Here is a 19,255-nt window from a genome sequence, read left to right on the forward strand (position 1 = left end):
CCTGTGCTTCTAGTGTGAAAAAAGACTCAAACCGGTTGAGAATATATTTTTAATGAAGTTGATGTGAACGTTAACACTGTAAACAGTTGCTTAATGTCTCTTAAACACTTCAGGTGGGCAGAAGGTCGTATTAAGTTAAAATAATAGCCAGACATTGCATTTCTGTCAGCTGTTTTGCCAGTTTTAGCTGCTATAGTTGGTTGTTGCCAAGCAATTGAACTCTGTAGGCAAGCATGACTAGTCTGCCTGGACTCGCGGGACTCCTGACCAGTAGGGGTCACTGTGGCAAGGTGAGTCAAACCAACCCTATTCGATTTCCTTCCCTAACCCCACTTGCAGCGTTCCCTATCGAACCATAGCTATGATCGAAGGACTTGCCTCTCACACCTCATGGCAATGCCTATAATAGGTTGGTCACTTGGGGACCCTCCGCAAAGGTCATTGAAAAGTGGGCTTATCATGATTGTTATATAAAATTCACAAAACTCACATAAAGAAAACAAAGACACAAAGCAAAACCCTTCCACACTGTCTCTCTGAAAAGTTGCCGCGTTAGTGACAGGCAGCCCTGAAAGAGAGATCCACCTCTCCCATTATGTTTACTGAAGGTGGTGGGGTGAGAGAGGACGAGGCCTTTAAATACATGTCTTGCTCCAGGGCACCAAGCTGCTATGGCGTCACTCCTGGGTTTTAGTTTGGAAACCTGGACTCTCCTCCTAATTGCACCCTCTGTTCTGTGTGAACAGCTTTGTACATTTCTTTCATTTTTCATTGTGAATACAATTTTATTTTGCTGTTTTGGAAAGGATAATGCTTTAGTTTGTTATATTATCCAAAAGTCATTGCTATCAAACATTTTTACATTTTGTATTTGAGTTTACACACTGGCACTTTACAGTAATGTAAGGCCATATCTCATTGATTAAATCTTCTGGTCACTCCCTTATAATAAGTCAAAACAATATATCGCTGTTACCGTAGCCTATTATTTCTAATCTCATCGCTTCTATCCAACATTCTGCAATGGGATGGGGTTGATTCTTTCCAGTGACACAAAAATATTTTCTTTGCCAATATGCTTGATATCCGAAGGAGTCGTATACCGTGTTTATTTTGGTAAATATGTAGATTTGTACGAAAAGAATGGGCTTTTTTTAACTGTTAAGATATGCAGTTTGCTGATTTCACACTATGAAATATGGGCTGTAATATGCGCTTCAAAACTGGGTCGAGTATGTTAATTCAACTGCTTTTACAAGTACCTAACCTGTTTATTATTTTATCCTTCATGAAAAAAGGAACATAGGTTTTTACTGAATACCTTGGATGACTTTCTAAGGAAAGAATTATGCCAGGTGGTTGGGGACCGTAATCATACTTTTTGAAATTTGCATCGTGTGTTAACAGCTACAAAACAGGTAGAACTTCTTGTCACGGGGGCAGTAGATTTTACCACACTGCCCCTGCAATCAAGCATAAATGGAGATTAACCCCAGATCAGTAAACAAACACGTGACCTTCACTCCCAGAGATTATTCTTGTACCTGAGTGAAGCACCCAAACCAGTTACTCTTTTTCACTTAAAATCTAACTTAATTGTGTTTTTTTTTTCTTTTTTTTTCAGGTTAAGTCAAGTCATAAATCTATTCAAATGTTTTTACAATACATTTTTGTCAATACAGTGTGTGTTTCGTATTATATTGCTAATAATAATTATAGTTTATTATTTACATTTTATAAAAATGGATCCATATTTAGCTCTCTAGTATGAAATTTACATTGACACCAATAGCTCTACTACATATGTAACTGATATTAATCTCTCGTGTTTTTATTATTTTTAATGCACTGCCTACCATCTGTTATTCATTATATAATCACAGCAAAGACATGGCATGGATAATTAATTTCATGAATTGTGGTTGTGGCAATTAAAAGCTTTTTATTCCAAATTGTTATATGTACTATAACGTTTTCTCAAAGGGGGAAAAAATACATAAAATACACAAACAGAACTAGAAGTAAACAATGTATTTTTTAGAGCTTTTTCAGTATTCATACATTGATTTTTAAAACTATTATAAGATAAATCCTTAATAACAAAGGAGATGAGAATGTGTTGTTTGTTTAGTCACTTTTAAGTCTTTTTATCTCTTACTGCAGACATGCCAAAAGCTGTTCCAAGGAAATGTAAAAAAGAAATGTATCGTTATTTGCTTTTGCCTGGGCTGTAAGGGAATGTCATTTTTAAGAATGCATACACACACAAGGAGGCGCTTGGCTAGAAATTAATACACCAAGTCTTGTGTTCCTACCGTCCATTACTCAAAACGTACTCTTTTAGTCATCTTCAAAAGTGAAAATAAAATGAAAACCTAGCAGATTGTCGTTTCTCTGATTAATTAATTTGAAATCCACTGACTCAAACTCAAATTCGTACCCTCCTTTGCCCCTTGTGGTTGTGGAGTTGTAAAACTTGGGTATCACAACAATGATCTACATTGTGTGAATGCCATTCTCGATAGATTCATTGAAATAAGCAAACAAAAAGCTCTTTATATCTTTCTTTTCTTGTTGAAGAAGCAAAACATACAGTAAATAAAAGACAGATCTATTTTTTACCATTGGTTTTACTATTTAGTTACCACCACGGCCATTTGGTATACGGAGCAACATCCAAATTATTCACTCAAGACAAGTTTGGATGAAATAAAACAGAAAGCTAGGAATTTAGTCTGTCTTATCAGTCTCAAGCACTGTTTCTAAGAAGAAATGACTATATATAAGTGATATCTGACTAAGATGTTTTTGGTCAGATAATTTACTGCTTGGCTCGACAACGTGCACCTAAACAAAACATTGTAAATTATCAATTTCACTTTCAAAATATACATACAAATACAACAAAATGTATTCATGTCTTGAAACTGGAGTTGGGTGTTACGGAGCTTCAGTGACATCTTGTGGCAGTTTTGTAATTCCATCATAACCTGCTCTTGCTTTTTAAACCTCTGTTTTTATTATGAGATTTAATATACTTTTTTTAACACTACATTTGCATTTAGACATACTATTTTTCCAAAGCTTTTGGTGTTTAGTTTTTTTCGGGGTCTATTATATTGATCTAAACAGTGGTGAATCTAAAGGCTGCCACTCTTTCACTCTACAGTAATCTAGCTGCTGTTTTAATTTAGCGGGATGATCTCTTGATATCCTTGTGAATTGTACTATTAAATGCAGTATAAAACAATGAAAACAGAACTGAGGTTTACAAATAGGCCTTTTTTCATACTTTTAAAATAAGCCATTTTCATGTATCCGCAGTAAAAAAAAAACACAAATAAAAACGAAGAAAGTATTACCTGAAATAGATATCTATCCAATACAATATTTTTTGTTTTTATGCAAATGTAACTTAGTGACCGCTCATTTCATAGTATACACAAGTTTACCAGTTTCCTCTTCCTTCAATTTCCTTTTCAATTTATTTATTTATCAAGTTTTAACTGGACGACATTTTCATTAAACAACATGTTATGGTAGGGTGCCCCACCCGCGTGTATTTTAGTGTTTTATGTTGCATGTGTCATGTTAATTTTGGTGTATATGTATTAGTGCACGGGATATAATGTTGGGCTATGTCGCATGAGTGTTGTTAAAATGTATATTTGTATTTAGGCACAGGGATTGCACAATCACTCCACGTGCAGATTAAAATGGGTATTTGTATGAAAGCACAGGAGTACAATTAGTTCACAAGCAGATGTACCGAGATTCAATTGAATGATTGATTAGCAAGCAAGTCTCAGTACAGCTGCATAAATGATGCTGTGTTTCACTCACTTGGAGCTGGGTATACAGTGAACAGGAGAAAGAGGAGAGAGAGAGAGAATAAAAGAAAACAATTGCTACTCATGCTGGAGGACTAGCACGATACTTGGTCTGGTCTGACATCACCACAAGCCAACGTGTCAAAAATGTTTACATGAAAACACACATTAAAACATTGAATCTTTTACTGGGCAGAATTGTTTACCAGGTATTCATTTCTTTATTGGGAATACATCCTTTAACCAACAACAGACTAGGAATATAGTCATAAACAGAGCTCAATCTCAAAATGCATGCTTATTTGATAACTTTTGAACTATATATACCTGGTTAAACTGCAAGCTTTAAACCCTGGAAACATCAGTCACAAAAGTCTGTTGGTACCAAATGTTACTCACAATGAAATTATACAGGCAAGTAATGTTGACCTGAGTCTGCAGTTTACTTGACAGTCAACATTTAAAACAATGCTGATTGAACACCTGGACACCTGTGAGTGTTTGATACAGAGCTCAATGGAAGAAAAATGAACACAGACTCCACCAAGTCTAACTCAGAATTACAGAATACTGTTCTATCAGCTGAGAGAAAAGTACACAACTCTTTAAGCATTCATTATGTGAATTACCTGCACTAAATTAGGAGATTGAGTCTGCTGGCACATGTAAAATATGCTCATTTACTTCACAGGTAAGAAACAATATATTATTCAAGATAACAAATGACTACCAGTTTTTAATAAGGTGTCAGCAGATGAATATGCAACCAATGTGAAAATGACATACAGTACCAGTCAAAAGTTGAGTACACTTGCTGGAAACTAGGCTTTTTCATAATTGACAATGTTTTACGTCGTATATGTTTCTGTAAATATTTGAAAATGAAAACACATGTTACAATATACAAAAGGAGTATCAAAGCAATGTTCAAGAAAATTGAAAATTGTCTCTAAATCTTGGATTCCCCAAAATAGCCACCCTTTGCCTTAATAACAGCCTCACAAACACGAGGTATTCGGCTAACAAGTTTCAGCAGGAAATCACCCGACATGTCTTCCCAGCTCTTCTGCAGCAATTCCCAGAGATGTAGGGCACTTGTGGGTAGCTTTGCTTTGACTCTTCTGTCCAGTTCGTCCCATGCAAATTCTATGGGATTGAGATCTGGAGACTGGACAGGCCAGGTCATTAAATTGAGTTGTCCTTCACTTTCCTTCTTCGCCAGATAGTTCTTGCACAACTTTGAGGTGTGTTTCGGGTCATCATCTTGCTGAAGAATGAAGGAATGCCTAACTAGCCGTAATCCTGATGGAATGACACGCTGGTTGAGCTTACCATGGATTTGGTAAAGATCACCAACTCTGTCACCAGCAAAGCAACCCCAGACAATGACACTGCCTCCTCCATGCTTGACAGTGAGAACCACACATGCAGAACTCATGGGCTCACCCTCGCTGCGTCTTACAAATACTCGGCAGTTGGACCCAAATATTTCAAATTTTGACTCATCGGTCCACAAGTCTCTTCCTCTTATTCTGCACTCTTAACAATGGTTTCTTTGCAGCAATTCTTCCAGTTAGGCCAGCTTCACGCAATCTTCTCTGAACAGTTAATGTTGAAACATCTGTGCTTCTAGTAGCATTTAGCTGAGCTTGTATTTCAGGTGTAGTTATTCGCCAGTTTCGCAGACTTGTGACTTGAATGAACTTGTTCTCTGATTCTGAGGTTACCCTTGGCCTGTCTGACCTTGTTCGGTCCTCATAAGTGCCAGTTTCTTCAAATTGTTTGATGGTCTTGGCTACAGCAGTTACAGACACTTGCAAAGTTCTTGTTATTTGTCTTAAAGATTCACCTCCATTTCTTAAAGTAATTACAGACTGTCTTTTTTCTTTGCGTAACTGAGCATATTTTCTGCTCCCTTACATTCAGAAATGACAAACTTGTGCCTATGATACCTATATTTATAGTAATCATGGACCCTCACCTGTTAACAATAATTGGTGACAAAAGGTTAATTAGGTAACATGCTAGTTAACTCAGAGAACATCTAACAAAGACACTTTTATACTTAGGCCAGTGTTCTAACACTGTGTTATACACATTTCAGACTTTTAACTGATTTGGGCTTCAGACTGAAATCCCCTTGCTTTGGAAGACCATTTCATTGAAAAATTGACAAGATTTACATTTTCATTTAAAAATTTAATTTTTTAATGCAATCCACTTATGATCATTGGCTTATATAAGTACACGTATCATATAATGAAATATTAAGTGTTTATAGACAAGTTCATACAGTTAAAAGCATAGTTAATCATGAAAAACCTGGTTTCAAGCAAGTGTACTCAAACTTTTGACTGGTACTGTATAAATAAAAACATTTCCACTTCAGGATACACAAACCCATACTCTAAATTGCACTATACATTACAAGATGTCCCATAAGTCAGGCATCACAGGCAATATCAGATATTATTCCGATTGTCAGATGTCTGCTGTTTTACTGGCCGGCCACACCCATTGCCTATTTGCACCACACATCAAAATGAGAGACAACCAATGTTAACAATTATTCCTGTCCGATTTACAGAACCCCCCTCCTCCCCCAATTACAATTTGAAAAAGGTTTGATATCCAAGAATATCTCGTTCCATAATGATGTGCCCAGCATAAGCTCTGGTCTACTGCCAGATACAATATTATATTTAGGTTTGCATCATTAACACTATGGCTAAGAGAGACAGACAAAATGGTAATCAATATGTTCTGTTCTGTTATGAGAATGAATAATACACCAAGGAAACACTGAGATAAAGCTCTTAAAATCGACACATTGAAAGGCAGATCCAACATAGCCTATCTTGCACAAACAGCATCTCCTCTAGATAACAAACCATACCTCAAGTGAACACAGGCAGAATTATAGTTGTTGGCATTATAAAAGCAATAATTAGGTTAGCCAAAATAATGCACTATTGAGCGCAATCTGTATAACCTCAGCACAATTAGATGATTATGGCAGTGTTTTATTGTTGCTCCCCCCTAATAATCAACAGCTTGACAAACATTACAATTGATACTGCTGTAATTTCCTTTGTTTGCTTTTCACCCCGGGATATCACTGTACATTCCTCATTCTGGCAATGTAAACTCAAGTTAAGGAGATCCCTTCAGTTATTTCCGGGTACATAAATTATATTTTCTGATTATAAGTTCAGAGGCCGACGAAAGGCACAGCAGAATTTACCAGGAGTGTTTAACACACATTTCGGAGGATACAAACACCGCTGGAAAAGTACATTTACCAAAATAAATTCAAACAATGGTGGTGTGTGTTACTCATCACACAATTTACCCCGCCCCTCACCCCCAGTAAATTACGTTTTCCGTTGATTTATCAACGTTTGTTAGTATTGAATCAGTTCACTATAGAAACGTTCAGTTTTAACGTTTTTACTGTTCTTGTATAATTTGTGTAAACTGAGAATAAAGTTTGTTTGAGGGGGCGGGAACAAATGTTTGACTGCCTTGCTCCTGCAGTTTATTGCAATATAGAATATTTTATTAGATCCCCCAAACAAACCGGCAGTAAAACAACAGTATACAAAGGGAGCCATCAGCATTTTTTCACATATTATACATAATTACATTTTTTAAAAATACATAATTTATAATATTAATGTTTAAGTTTACCCAAACAGATCAGTTTGTGGGACTTCTGAAGAAAATATATATATAAAAAGTTAAACAAGAAATCTTAACTAAACAAGTAAAAATAAATAAACAAATAAAAAAGGCAGACAACTCAAATGTAAAACCACATTTGCTTTTATTTCAAAAGACACAACCTGGAAAAAAAATCAGGAAACGGGTGGAAATACTTCGTTACGAAGTGTACATAATGTAATTTGAACAAAATGATTTACTCCGCGTCAGGATGACATAAAATGGGGGTGTCTGGGTTATTAAAATCAACCCGGTCTGATGAGTTGGTAGTAATTCTTGGTATAACTACTCTTCAACAGTTGAGACGGTCCGCCGTGCCAATTCCCCTGAGCTGCACCCTGCTGAGTGGTTGCAAAACAAATTCACTGCAGTCAAAATAACATCGTTTTGTTTGGTATCCAACTAGGGCAGGGTGCATTATTATTAATAACGACGACGACTCGGAATTCCCATTTACTTCCATCTAACAAAAAAGACATATGTTTATCTATGTAAACAAGGCAAGTGTTGTTTTCATCTCAAACCATATCCAAACTTAAAAAACTGAAAACATGTTATTCACATTTAACGGAAAAGCCAAAAGTCCCAAAGCGTACCGGTTGCACGTAAACATGTTGGCTTGTGTGGTACAGATAATATACGTGCCACGCCATTGAGTGGAAATTCAAATTAGGTGTCTCAGTCCTTAACAACAAAAAACGATGATTGTACAAACACCGGTACATAGAGTCCTTTAAAAACACATTTCTAATAAAAAACAAAACAAAAATAAAACAAACAAACAAAAAACATTAAGACTTACAAAAAAATATATATTTAAAACAGTTTCTAAAAACAGTCAGACTTTATTAATTGCATGTTATAAAATGTAAAAACCACATGTAGCAAGCAGTCTTTTGTTTAGAAAAAATAGCCCCGGTGGAATCTTGATTTTCAACAACAATCAACCCACTCTCTTCAATTTTTTTTCTTTTGTTTGTTTGTTTAGTTGCTGTTTTTTTTTGTTGTTGTTGTTTTTTATTATTTACAATGTGTATACAGCTGTCACATCATTACCATTGCAGATTATCACCGGTGCTGGATTCTGGATGGTCTGCACGTTCTGCCGCAGATAACTGAAGGCGTTTCACTGCCTCTTTGATCAGGTTTCCAGACAAAATCAATTCCTGAAGAAGCTGGTGGGGGTCGTCCTCCTGAGAAACATCGATTTTCTTTCGATTCCAGGCTCTCATGCTCCCACACTGTTGATCGGCGTCCTGTGGTATTGAATATGGGCTCCCCCGGTTTTGATTAGGACGATTCCTGAGTCGAAAACAGCAGCCAGGTCGTTTTTGAAGCGCTGCATTATTCTGTTTGGTGTGGTTGTGGTTGTTGTTACTATGAAGACATGACACTGTCCTCTGATTAGCAGCAGTGTTAGTGGTAGTAGTATTATTGTTGTAGAGGTGCAATGCTTCGCCGATTTTGGTTACTAGAGCGTCCACCTCTTTCGAGTCCACGGTAACAGACTGAGCTAAGAAAATGTAATTCTCCTTTCGACAAGGCATTTTTTTTTTTTTTTACGTTTTAAGAGCGAATTTGTTTTTAAATGAATGAGCCGTACAACAACCCCTTCCTCTCGCCACGCTGCTCAACGGAAAAGCAAACCAGGTTGATTTGTAAACAATTGACGACGCATATATCAGAGTGTACCATTCTCTGTAGGGATGACTTCTATTTATTGCCATATACTTTCAATCAATACGGTTTTATTTATGTGTCTATTGATTAAAAGTTTTTTTTTTCTATACTAATATAACATGTGTTCTATTTCTAATGTATTTTTAACGGTTGTCAAATAATAGGTTTATAATTAACTAAAAGTGCGCTCCCCTACTCCCCAGGCAGAAAATCTGTTGGAACAGTATTGGGATTGGTTTAAATATCTGTCTGGATTTCTAAGAACTGCAGGGTGTGTAGAGGGAGGTGAGAAAACGTGGCTTGGTCGGGGAAGAGACACACACACAGTGTTATTATTGTGTATTTATTTATTTGGCAGGCGCCGTTATCCAAGGCGATTTATGGGTTTTACAGGGCAGTACAGTATTACAGTGCAAGATTAATATTTAAATACAGCCACGTTTTCAGTAAGTGCAAATAACTACTAAAGTACAATATGAACTAGGATGCAAAAAATAAGGATTGCAAGTTATATCTACAAAGACATATTCGTGTCACGGTTGACAAAGGTGTATGTGATTTATTGAATTATATTGTTGTGATTTTTTTAGAATGTTATTTATTTTTCCTTTTTTTTTCTATCACAATGTGTTTTTGGAATGATTTATTTAATTTAACCAAGCTATTGATGTATTGATTTGTTTTGCTTTTACGTTTTCGTACACGCACTGTGTTAGCTATTCCTATGGCAAAGCCACCGGCGTCTACCGTTTGAAATCACGTTTGGATCACAGGCGTGGACAATAATTTAATCAGCTGTGCACTTTAAAATAAGGGAGAAGGTAGAACGCAAGGAGGTGAAACAAACACAAGGGAATCGGGCTACGCTGTGCAGAAAACGAAACGAAAAGAAAGAAAGAAAGAAGAAAGAAGGCAGAAGGCAGAAGGCAGACGGCAGACGGCAGACACAAGATAGGGAGAAAGTAGAACGCGGGGATAGAGAAAAGAACAAAATAGATACAAGGCCAAAGAAAGCAAGGAGATCGGAGTGTTGCAGGTAGTGGCACGGGACCGGGATGTGAGGAAGTTGGGGTTTTGTTGGCAGCAGTACGGGACTAAAGAGAAATAGGGACGTGAGGAGCTGAAGACGACCAGCTGAGCGGCGTTGACTGGAGAGAAGTAAAAATCAGGAGCACTTAGAGAGAGAGAGAGAGAGAGCTGCCCAAGACGCTGGGCTGGGAGTAGTGGGTCGTTATCCACCAACTGAGTGTTTTGTTGTGGTGCACTATCCTTAAACTGCAGTAGAGTCACGCACCTTCTCATTGAGCTATTGTTCCTTTTCATTATAACATATCAGCGGAGTCTTTTCCCTGTTCTCTGCCTTGCATTACAGCCAGAATTGAATTGATGCCGGGCTGTATTTTACTGCTACAAATGCTATTGGATTTACACTTGGCTGCTACACTAGACAATGCTGCTAAATTGTATCTGCTGCTAAAACTATATAATGCTGCTGGACTGTATCTGTTGCTAAACTACATAATGCTGCTAGGTTGTATATGTTGCTAGGTTATATCTGCTTCTAGATTACTGTATTTATACATAGATCTAGAAGTGTATTGATATATGGTTAGCTATGTGTTTGATTAATTTTAATTAGCAATTCTATTAAGTGATCTCTCTGATCTAAGTATACTATTTTAATTTGTATAAATTAGCTGATGAATTGAAATGTCTTGAAGTGCACTGATCCTTTGCTTTATTTTTATCAGGAAACCTGTGTTGTGTGTAATATCCTATTTTAGATCGAGAGTGGAGGCCCTGCTCTGTTGTAGATTGAAAAGTTTCATTCTCCACTCAATTGACTTTGGGGGAGGCTCAGTGTTATTAGTCTGTTGGCTTGGACTTGGTGGTGGATTGGTACCCTGTTGGGGAAAGGGATAATTGAGCAGTTTTGAAATTTGGGGTGGCAGGAGATTGGAACCGTGTGCCCTACTGACAATCCAGCCAGGGCAAGTACAATATTGAATAAGGACTGGTCATGCACATTATTTTACTGTGCTACTTTTACTTGTTGGTGACGAGGTGTGTTATATTAATGCCAAGTTTTGACTATAACCTGTTTTTAATAAGGAATTGCATATTATCGTCTGTACTCCATGCTGTGGGATATGGGCTAGTTGCTGTCCCCCTTCGTTGATGATTCGAACCTGTGTCAATGAAAGTAATTGTAATAGAACAGAATTCCTTACCTTCTTTAAACAAAGTGAAGTAGTCTGGCTATAATTTATTTCAGGGGTGTGTGTGATTACTACTACTACCCCCCTTAGCGTCCGTGGTGCGCCATCGCACCTACACTAGTAGTGCAAGGATGGTGCATTAGCTGAGCATCCAGTAGAAGGGATAAATCAAGAGATCTAAACAGGTGGGTCTTGAGCAGTCCTGCAGTTATCCGGTAGCTGGTTCGACCACAGAGGGGCTAGGGAAGAGGAGTGGGAACAGGAGGATGGAGAGTGGAGACAAGTCATGACCAATTGGCCAGTAGAGAAGTGAAGAGGGTGTGTAGGGAGACGCAAGGGATTTGAGGTAGGAAGGGGCAGTGTGGTGAAGAGGACGGTAGGCAAGAGTCTTGATTGAATGTGAGCATAGATAGGTAGCCAGTGGAGGGTGTTTCTGTTAACTTGGCTTGTGTTTTTGATGCAAGTTTGATCTGCTTTTTATTGTGTCTTTTGATAACATTTCCAATGTTTGTTTCAGATATCCCTTTTTTCACTTTGTGGATAGTAACACACGCACATTATGGGAATAGCAAAATTGCTCAACCTATATTGAGACAATGTATTGCCGTTTGGATAGGGTAAATGTACATAGTAGCCTAGTCTGAAAGGGTTAAGATGTGTAGCATAGCGGCTATGTAGTTGGATTGAAGGTATGACAAGTATGTAGGTTCAATGAAAGTGTCATTCATATCGACTACATTTTTTCACATAAATGTGTTTGTTGCACATAAAAAAATAAATAAAAAAGGACTAAGTTGCAATATAAATCATGTGGGAATCAAACCCAAGACATATGCTTCCAGTGCAGCTTGCTGTGCCTCCCTAGCTTTCACACGACAAAGTTTGTCATTTGACAACATTTGCAAGTAGCAGTAAAGTTACAGTTTTTAACAAGACTAATAAGATTTTGTAAACAATGATTATGTATTATCACGACTGTATTGAAAGCTTTCATCTGATTTTGCAAACTATCCTAATAAGCTTGATCTGTTCATTTAATATATTGTAACATTTTCATTTTTAGGAAGTAGGACTTGGGGAGATGTTGAATTCTCTGTTTGTTTTATTTGAAACTACAAACAATTTCTGTCAGGTGCCAGAATTCACAGCACCAAAAATAAGCTTATGTTTCATTGCATATTTTCTCGTGTCACAGCTCACATGCTCATTCAGTCGCACCCATAGTTTCTTATTCAAGTTCAGCCCTGTCTGCAGTCCCTAGGCTTATGCACCCACTTGTATAAACCCCTCTTCTTTTCTTGCCGCTGTCTGGCTCATCAACCAGTCACACCCGTGCGCTGCAACCCCTGAAAACAACACCACACATTCTCCCTACTCATTCACTCACTCCCCATCCCATGCTAAGTAAGGCCGTGACCTGTTCCGCTTATAATACATGTAAAATAAGACAGACGAGACAAACTGAACAGACAGAAAGTCCTGCAACAAAGCAATTGTCCAGGTTGTTACAATTTAAAAAAAAAAAAAAATGAATATAAAAATATGAAAGCATAACGACCTTTATGTACAAAAATCTTCACTAGGGCATATACAATTGAACAAGAACTGTTGTATTTATTTTCATTTCATAGTGTTAAATGGCAGTGTATCAGCCAGTGAAAAATAAATATTAAGATAAAGATGTATTTATCAAAGGTGTATGTATTGATTTATTTCAATATTTATTAATGTATTTATTTGTTTTACTTTTACCAAATATATAGGCTATCCTTCAGCATATAGTTAATTCTCAGTAATTAACATTCCTTTTTGTCCAATGGGGAGCACAAATAGCGTTACCTTCATCAACCAGTATCGAGATGAGCCATACTTCCTTGCATCAATAGGGACTAAAAGAGCGTTACACTGACAGGAAACCTAATTTTTTCAGATCCCAACAAAGATTTATATATATATATATACACACACACACACAGGATATGAACCAAACTAGTCATACTTTTACTCCAACTTTTACACAGATTCACATCTGAGCCCTTTCAACAGACTAGGCTACTATTTACATTTACTCTATCCAAACGGTAATACATTGCCTCAATATAGGTTGAACAATTTTGCTGTTCCCGTAATGTGTACATTATTATCCATTAAGTGAAAAAAGAAATGATATGTGATACAAAAACACATTGGAAATGTGATAATGCCAAGTTGTAAAAAGTGCCCAGCCATTTATAAAGTGGAGATATCAAAAACACAAGCCAAGTTTCAATAAACCACTGGGGCAACCTTGCTCAGCACAAAGCAAATAGGTACAATTGCTAAAGTGTTGGGGATCAAGGTTGCCCCAATTGTTTCTACTAACTTGGCTTGTGTTTTTAAGGCACAATAAAAGTGGATTAAACTTTCATCAAAAACACAAAACAAATTAGTAGAAACAATAGGGGCAACCTTGACCCCACCGCTTTTACAGTTGTGAGTGTTTACTTGGTGCTGGCCAAGGTTGCCCCAATTTTTTCTTCTAACTTGGCTTGTGTTTTTGATATGTTAGAAGCAACAATTGGAGCAACCTGGACCCCCATCGGTTTTACAGTTGCGTCTATTGGCTTTGTGCTGGGCAAGGTTACCCCAATGGTTTCTTGAAACTTGGCTTGTGTTTTTGATATCTCCATTTTAAATGACTGGGCATTTTTGAGAACTTGGTGTTTTTTCACATTTGCAATGTGTTTTTGTTTCTGACAGATTTAACTATTGCCTTAACATCCCTACACCACTGGGCAATAGTTTCCCTCTGACATGTGATTGGTTCACGTCACTGTCAGTCCCGCTTCTTTTCAAACAGACCAAACGCCTGCACTCGTCACAAGAGAAAATGGCTGAATGTGAAGAACTGCTCAACAGTGATTCTGTGAGTTAACAGAAAATTAATTATAAAACATACTACAAAAGAAAGATGCTCCAAACAATAAAATGGTGATTTAAAATGTCACTGTTTTCTAACTTTCTGAAATTCAAACAAATTGAAGTTGACAATGTAAACAAATATGATGGCAGGGATCTAAACTATATTATGCAGCAGTCAACAAGCAGACAGAGAGCTGTACACCAAAAATACTTTAACTATCTGGTATGAACTTCAAAAACATTTGATGTTATTTATTTATTTACTTATGCTGTATCAGCTATATTTAAATGCCCCTTGGGAAGACTATTGTTACCTCCAGGGTGCAATGCCACTGTTTAGATCAATTGAACAGACCCCAGAACTAATTATAGGTACCTGAATGCAACCTTTTTTGGTAACAAATACACATAAGGCCTGGTTTATGACTGTTTTCACTCTTGTATTGTGTTTGGGTTGTAGCAGCACCCCAAAATGGTAGTTTTAGTAACAGTTTTAAAAGTAAAAATCTTGGAAAGGATTACTCAATTCATAAGCAGACTTTCTATATAGCAGTAAAGTCAGTCACCTAGAATTGTGGTTGCTTTTCAAAACCTCTGGAACTCAGCCAGCTGGCAGTAACAGAGGACCTAGCTGCAGACATGTGAGGAACCAGTTAGGCTTTGCTCTTTTGAAACGGTATGAACAGTATGTATAATAAAAGGTCCAATATGAGTCTTTCATCTGGTAAAAGATTTCTGTAAAAAATAATTAATACTAAGGGAGTTCATGCCCCCAAACGGAAATCAAAACACAGTTAACACTGACCTTGTTACGGCAGGTAGTGTTGGTGTAATTTAAACAAAAGGGAAAGCCAGTTTCTGTCAACTTGAATTCATGGGTTAGTAGGACTCGACACAGCGTTGTGCAGTACTGTATATGCCATTTCCCACAAAAGTGCTTTATTTACAAGTCACTACTGAATTCCAGTGACTATATATGGCTAGCAACACTTACCACATAAAAACAAACAGCTGTAAAACACTGTATTGCCTATATATAAAAAAAAAAAAACTTGGCATATGGATTCTGTTTCTAATAATGCTGTGGTCTCTATACAGGGCAATAAGTGCAGATGGGACAAGTACAGGACTCCAAAGTTACATCCTTATAAGGGAGTGGGATCAGAGACAGTTACACGTGATGCATGTGTACTGTCTGCTCTGTGCTTGACAGCTATCCAGGTTTAACCAGACTCAATTTGCTGCAGAGGGGACAGGCAGCACTGGCAACTTGTTTATCACATTGCAGAGCAGGGCTAAAAATAAACTAGTGGTTAATGGGTAATATTATTTGCAGTGCAGTGAGAATATTTAGACTTGCGTTTTATCCCAGTGACAACAAGAGATGGTCAACATCAGATGCCTGGAGGCCTGGAGGTTGATGTGGCCAATAGGTAAATAGAAATGTTAAAGAGCCTACAAATTATTCGCAAAAGTGGTCAACAAAGAACTGGAAAAACATTTTAGGGGTAAGGCCAAAAACACAGTCAGCGTATACAGAGGTTTGTTTATAGCTCTTTAGAAAGTAAACTGGTGCGACTATTAACTGTATTAAAAAAATCTGTATGATATGAGTTTATTCGGTTACTTATTTTATGGTGGCAATGAAGAGAATGCAGTTGATCCAAGACCAAAAAATACTCTGAATGAGAGCAGAGAGAAACAAACAAAACAGAGAAAAGGAAATAAAGATGTGAGGTATGGTAGAAAAGATTCCTTCACCCACCCTTTGGATCATTGTCACAAGTCACCAGAAAACATTCCTTCACCCACCCTGTGGAACACTGTCACGAGCCCCCAGAAAACATTAGGTTGCTTACCCCGAAAGAGAAAACTAACATTATATATGGGATATGCCTGCCCATTGGGTAGGTATCGCTGAGCTCTCTATACCAGAGCTGCCGATAGGCCCCTTCTTAGGATGATGACCTCGGTCCCGCCCACTGAGGGATTAAAACCGTCATCCTGAGGAAGGCGTTTCTCTTCCATCGAACCCGTTAAGGAAACAAATGCGACCTCATGGTTGGTGGTCTTCTCTTTCAGGGAGCCAGGGTTACGATAAGTAACCCAAAGTTCGAAAATGATCACCAATGAACATTATGTATGGGATAATGTATACCATAGCTGTTGCGAGGGAGAAGGAACGACAACATAGAACTGCATAACCCAATGGTTAGCGGTGTGAGCTTACACCCTCAAGGACCCTTGTGCCTAATGAAGGCAGAGCAGGATCTACCACATTAAAGCGGTAGAACCTGGAAAAAGTATGCGACGTAGCCCAGCTAGCCACAGTACAAATACTGTACAGAGACTCGTTTGAAGAGGACCCACTATATAGCCAACCTTCTAGTGGAGTGTGCGGCTACCCTGCCAGGTGGGGGCAAGCCAGCACCATCATACGCAGTCGAGACTGTGTCCACAATCCAATGTGACAGACGCAGCTTTGAGAGGGGCTGTCCTAGGGCCCCTGTCCCTTGACAGACAAAGAGCTGGTCAGACTGAGACAAAGCTCTTGTCCTATCCACGTAGCATCTCAATGCCCGCACTAGGCAGAGGAAATTCAATCTCTCATCCTCCGCTAAAGCAAATGGCAGTGGATGGAAGGACTCCAGTTCCACAGACTGATTAACGTGGAAGGCTGTGATCACCCTGGGGAGGAAAGCAGGGTTGCTGCGCAGAGACACCCTACTGCCATCCTCCCAAATACACATGTAGGAGCTCTGCACAGCTTTTCTGTGCCTTCTAGAGAGTCAAGCAGTGCGGCCTGTTTTAGCACGCTAGGATCTGAAGCCAGACGATCCCAGGAGAAGCATACCTCTTTTGAGGGTGAGGAGCCATCGCCTGCGTCCAGAAAACAGACTGGCGTGGCTCAGCTGCTGGCATCCAGGGAACCTGCAGGAAGGCTGCAACACATCCCATAAGGGCCAAAACTGAGCTCGACAACAGGGGAGCACTGGCTGCCGAGGCTACCTTGAAGCCAGGTTCTTCCTCAGCAGGAGGTTTGAGCTCCACTCCTACCTGCATGTCAGAGGAGAAGGAAGCCCCATCCCCAGAGACAGCTACGCAATTGTGCCTACCCTAACTACGCGGTCGCACACACCTGGTCAGCGCATGACGTGCACCAGGGGGCCACAAGGGCTGAAGCCGTGGTGGGCAAGTTGAAGCAGACAGCAAAAAAAAACATGGTAGAATAGTATAGATAGGGGAGAGCACACTGTTTACAAGGCCTGACTCACTGAGGTGGGCGGGCCTATGCAGCCGGCGAGGTCTACTTGACAGTGGGGATGCGGCAAGGTCTATGCCCCGTGGAGGAAAGCATGGCTGGAAGAGTCATACAACAGCGGGGATATGGCGAGGCTTAGCGCTGTGGAGGAACTGTGTACTCTCAATAAAGAAATAGACAACAACTCGCAGGTGACTCCACTGGCAGTCGCTCACACACGACAGACAGATAACAAAGAGCGGCCTACCACGCAAGCGGAGCAAGCCGACTTTCAGCATGGGAAATACAATCGAATCAATTCGACTCGAGAAGCTCTTTTCTATTAACACGCTCAGCTCAACACAGAGGTCTTACCATACAATCTTGAGAAGGAAAAAGAAATGGCTTCCTCAGGATGGCGTTTTAAACCGTCGGTGGACAGGACAGAGTGCATCATCCCAGGAAAGGGCCTATCGGCTGCTCTAGTATAGAGAGCTCAGCGATACCTACCCAATGGGCAGGTATATCCCATACATAATGTTCGTTGGTGGTCGTCTTCGAATTGAAAGGGAACATTCCTTCACCCACCCTGTGGAACACTGTCACGAGTCCCCAGAAAAAAATCCTTCACCCACACTGTGGAACACTGTCAGAAGTCCCCAGAAAAAAATCCTTCACTCACCCTGTGGAACATGGTCATTTTTTATTTTACTTTTTATTATTGAAAACCCAGACTTACTGTTAACATTTTTCTTGCAATCCAAGAAACCAATAATAAAATGTGTGCTAATGATTATTTTCATTTTCGATAGACCCAACATTTCGGTACGTTTAACAAACATCTGTCAAGGAAAAGTGTGTTAAAACAAAACAGTGGAGGTGGGGGTACTTAATGGCTTTTGATACATTGATCTATACACTTATATTATTATGTGCACATTAATAGATTTAAATAGAAATTAATAGAAATGTTGGCCCTTCTGAGCAAAAACTACTTCATGTGAACCTTTAAAATATACATAAAAGAAAATAAATTTATAATTAGACTAGATACTTGGTGCCTGAAGGTTTAAATATAAAGGAACAGTAGATTGTTACAACTTTAACTATGTAGTGAATGACTTCACAAAGACATTAGATTTAAACAGAAATAAATGTGTGATTACCAAGGCATCAAAAGCACATAAATACCTCCAATGTTTGTTAGAAAATATATATATATATATATATATATATATATATATATATATATATATATATATATATATATATATATATATATCTATATATATATATATATATATATATATATATATATATATATATATATATATATATATATATATATATATATATATATATAGATATGCATATGTATATAGATACGTATAGTGCATTAGTACTATTCTGCATATCATTCATAAATCAATAAGTGTACATAATGGTCTTATGGAGGCATTTTAACACTGTAATTTACAGTGCAAACTGAAGTGCAATCAAACAATACAGCTCAGCCCCATTTTAAATAAAGTGAAAAATGCATGTTTTTACATGTATAACACATTACGCCTCGGGTACCAGCCGGATGCAGTTCAATGTTACACAAACCAAACGACGTGCTTTTTTTTTTTTTTTTTTTTTTTTTTTTTGCCGGATGAGGA

General features: G+C 38.2%; 1 protein-coding gene across 1 annotated transcript; it reads right to left on the reverse strand.

Moving 5' to 3' along the window:
• Nucleotides 1–7,631: 7,631 nt before the first annotated feature.
• Nucleotides 7,632–9,196, reverse strand: LOC121313214 (GSK-3-binding protein-like). The gene has a single exon (XM_041245538.1). It carries the CDS (start codon nt 9,098–9,100, stop codon nt 8,606–8,608), a length of 495 nt encoding a protein of 164 aa, XP_041101472.1. The 5' UTR covers nt 9,101–9,196; the 3' UTR covers nt 7,632–8,605.
• Between the last annotated feature and the right edge of the window lie 10,059 nt (nt 9,197–19,255).

This window comes from Polyodon spathula, chromosome 3 (genome assembly GCF_017654505.1).
Source record: "Polyodon spathula isolate WHYD16114869_AA chromosome 3, ASM1765450v1, whole genome shotgun sequence".
Taxonomy (NCBI): domain Eukaryota; kingdom Metazoa; phylum Chordata; class Actinopteri; order Acipenseriformes; family Polyodontidae; genus Polyodon; species Polyodon spathula.